The following is a 1,343-nucleotide window of genomic DNA, read 5'->3' on the forward strand; positions in this document are numbered from 1 at the left end:
CACCTATTTACTTCGGGTTGTGGGTTGTTCTGTAACTAAATGGACAACTCGGAGCTTGTGTAAGGAAACTTCAGCCCCTGCTTCACCATGGCCACTTGGGTTTTGCTATCCAGGGCACAAGGTTGGAAACCCAAAGCAAGGAGAGTAAAGGGAAATGCCCTCCGTAAATACCGTCAGCTGCAATCCAGTTCCCTTTGGGGTCTGCAGACAATTTTGTGAATTGAGCCACAGTGAAACAGATAAATTACATTGTTCAAAGCAGCTGTGGCTGCCCCTGGATCCCTGGAAGTGTTGAAGGCCAGCTTGAACGGGGCTTGGAGCAACCTGAGATAGTGGAATGTGTCCCTGCCCATGGCAGGGGTGGGACTGGATCAGCTTTAAGGTCCTATCCGACCCAAACCATTCACAGAATCTTAGAGTCATATGGAAAAGTCAGTGAACAATATCACTACCAGGTTAATAAAGGTATTTTAGGTCCATATTCACTACAAAATTAGTTTGCACACTTTTTTCCAAGCAATGATTTTAACCATTGTATTTCAGCAGAGTGTAACAGGGTGTTTTCACATCCCTGCAATGTACATTGCTTTAGAAACAGGAAACTCACCTTTCTTTCTGCTTTCTCACTTTCCTTCATTTTAGCCAAGGCCTGTTTGAGTTCCTCAGATGTGAATGAATTTGCATCGAGATCAACCTTGCCCAGCCTTGCAGGAGAAACAAAACAAACCAGAACATGTTACGAGTGAAAAACTGCCTCTATTCTATTTTCACTGTGACATTCTAGCAATGGCTAAGGGGAGCAGGAAAGGAATGAAAAAACCTACCATACTCAAGAAAAGATTAGTCGGAGTGCTGGATTCTGTGTGGGGCTTGCAGAAACCTCGCCCTGGCAATCAGGGGCTCTGCTGACCCAAAATCTCAATACCTACCACAATGGTAACAGCTGATGAATTGATATCTCAGAATTTTGTGTTGCAAAAGAGGAAACACGCCTGTGCCACTAAATCATTGCAGAGGGCATACAAGCTTCAACTTGGAGATTTCAGCTTATGAACATTGTACACAGAGTCACAGGAGATCTCAGAGCACATTTCCAGTGAGTGAAGGGCCTACAGGAAAGTAGGAGAGGACACTTTGTCAGGAACTGCAGTGACAGGACAAGGGGGAATGGGATCAAACTGCAAGACGTGGAAGAGATTTGATGATGGGAAGAAGATCTTTACTCTCAGGGTGTTTGTCCCTGACACAGGGACCAGTGCACAGAGGCTGTGGATGCCCCATCCCCAGCAACATCCAAGGCCAGGTGGCACAGGGGCCGCAGCAACCTGCTGTGCTGGGAGGTT

At 46.2% G+C, this 1,343-nt stretch overlaps 1 protein-coding gene across 1 annotated transcript in view; it reads right to left on the bottom strand.

Annotated features, from left to right (window-relative positions):
- Positions 1-704, bottom strand: part of LOC102032406 (nucleotide exchange factor SIL1) — a gene marked incomplete at its 5' end in the record, with an annotated part of 39,993 nt that extends 39,289 nt beyond the window's left edge. Inside the window, one exon of the mRNA XM_005428633.3 lies at positions 608-704. Within this exon, the coding sequence (XP_005428690.1) occupies positions 608-704 (97 nt within the window). The remainder of the gene's footprint in view (positions 1-607) is intronic.
- Positions 705-1,343: the final 639 nt, after the last annotated feature.

Source organism: Geospiza fortis, unplaced genomic scaffold, assembly GCF_000277835.1.
Source record: "Geospiza fortis unplaced genomic scaffold, GeoFor_1.0 scaffold608, whole genome shotgun sequence".
NCBI classification, from domain to species: domain Eukaryota; kingdom Metazoa; phylum Chordata; class Aves; order Passeriformes; family Thraupidae; genus Geospiza; species Geospiza fortis.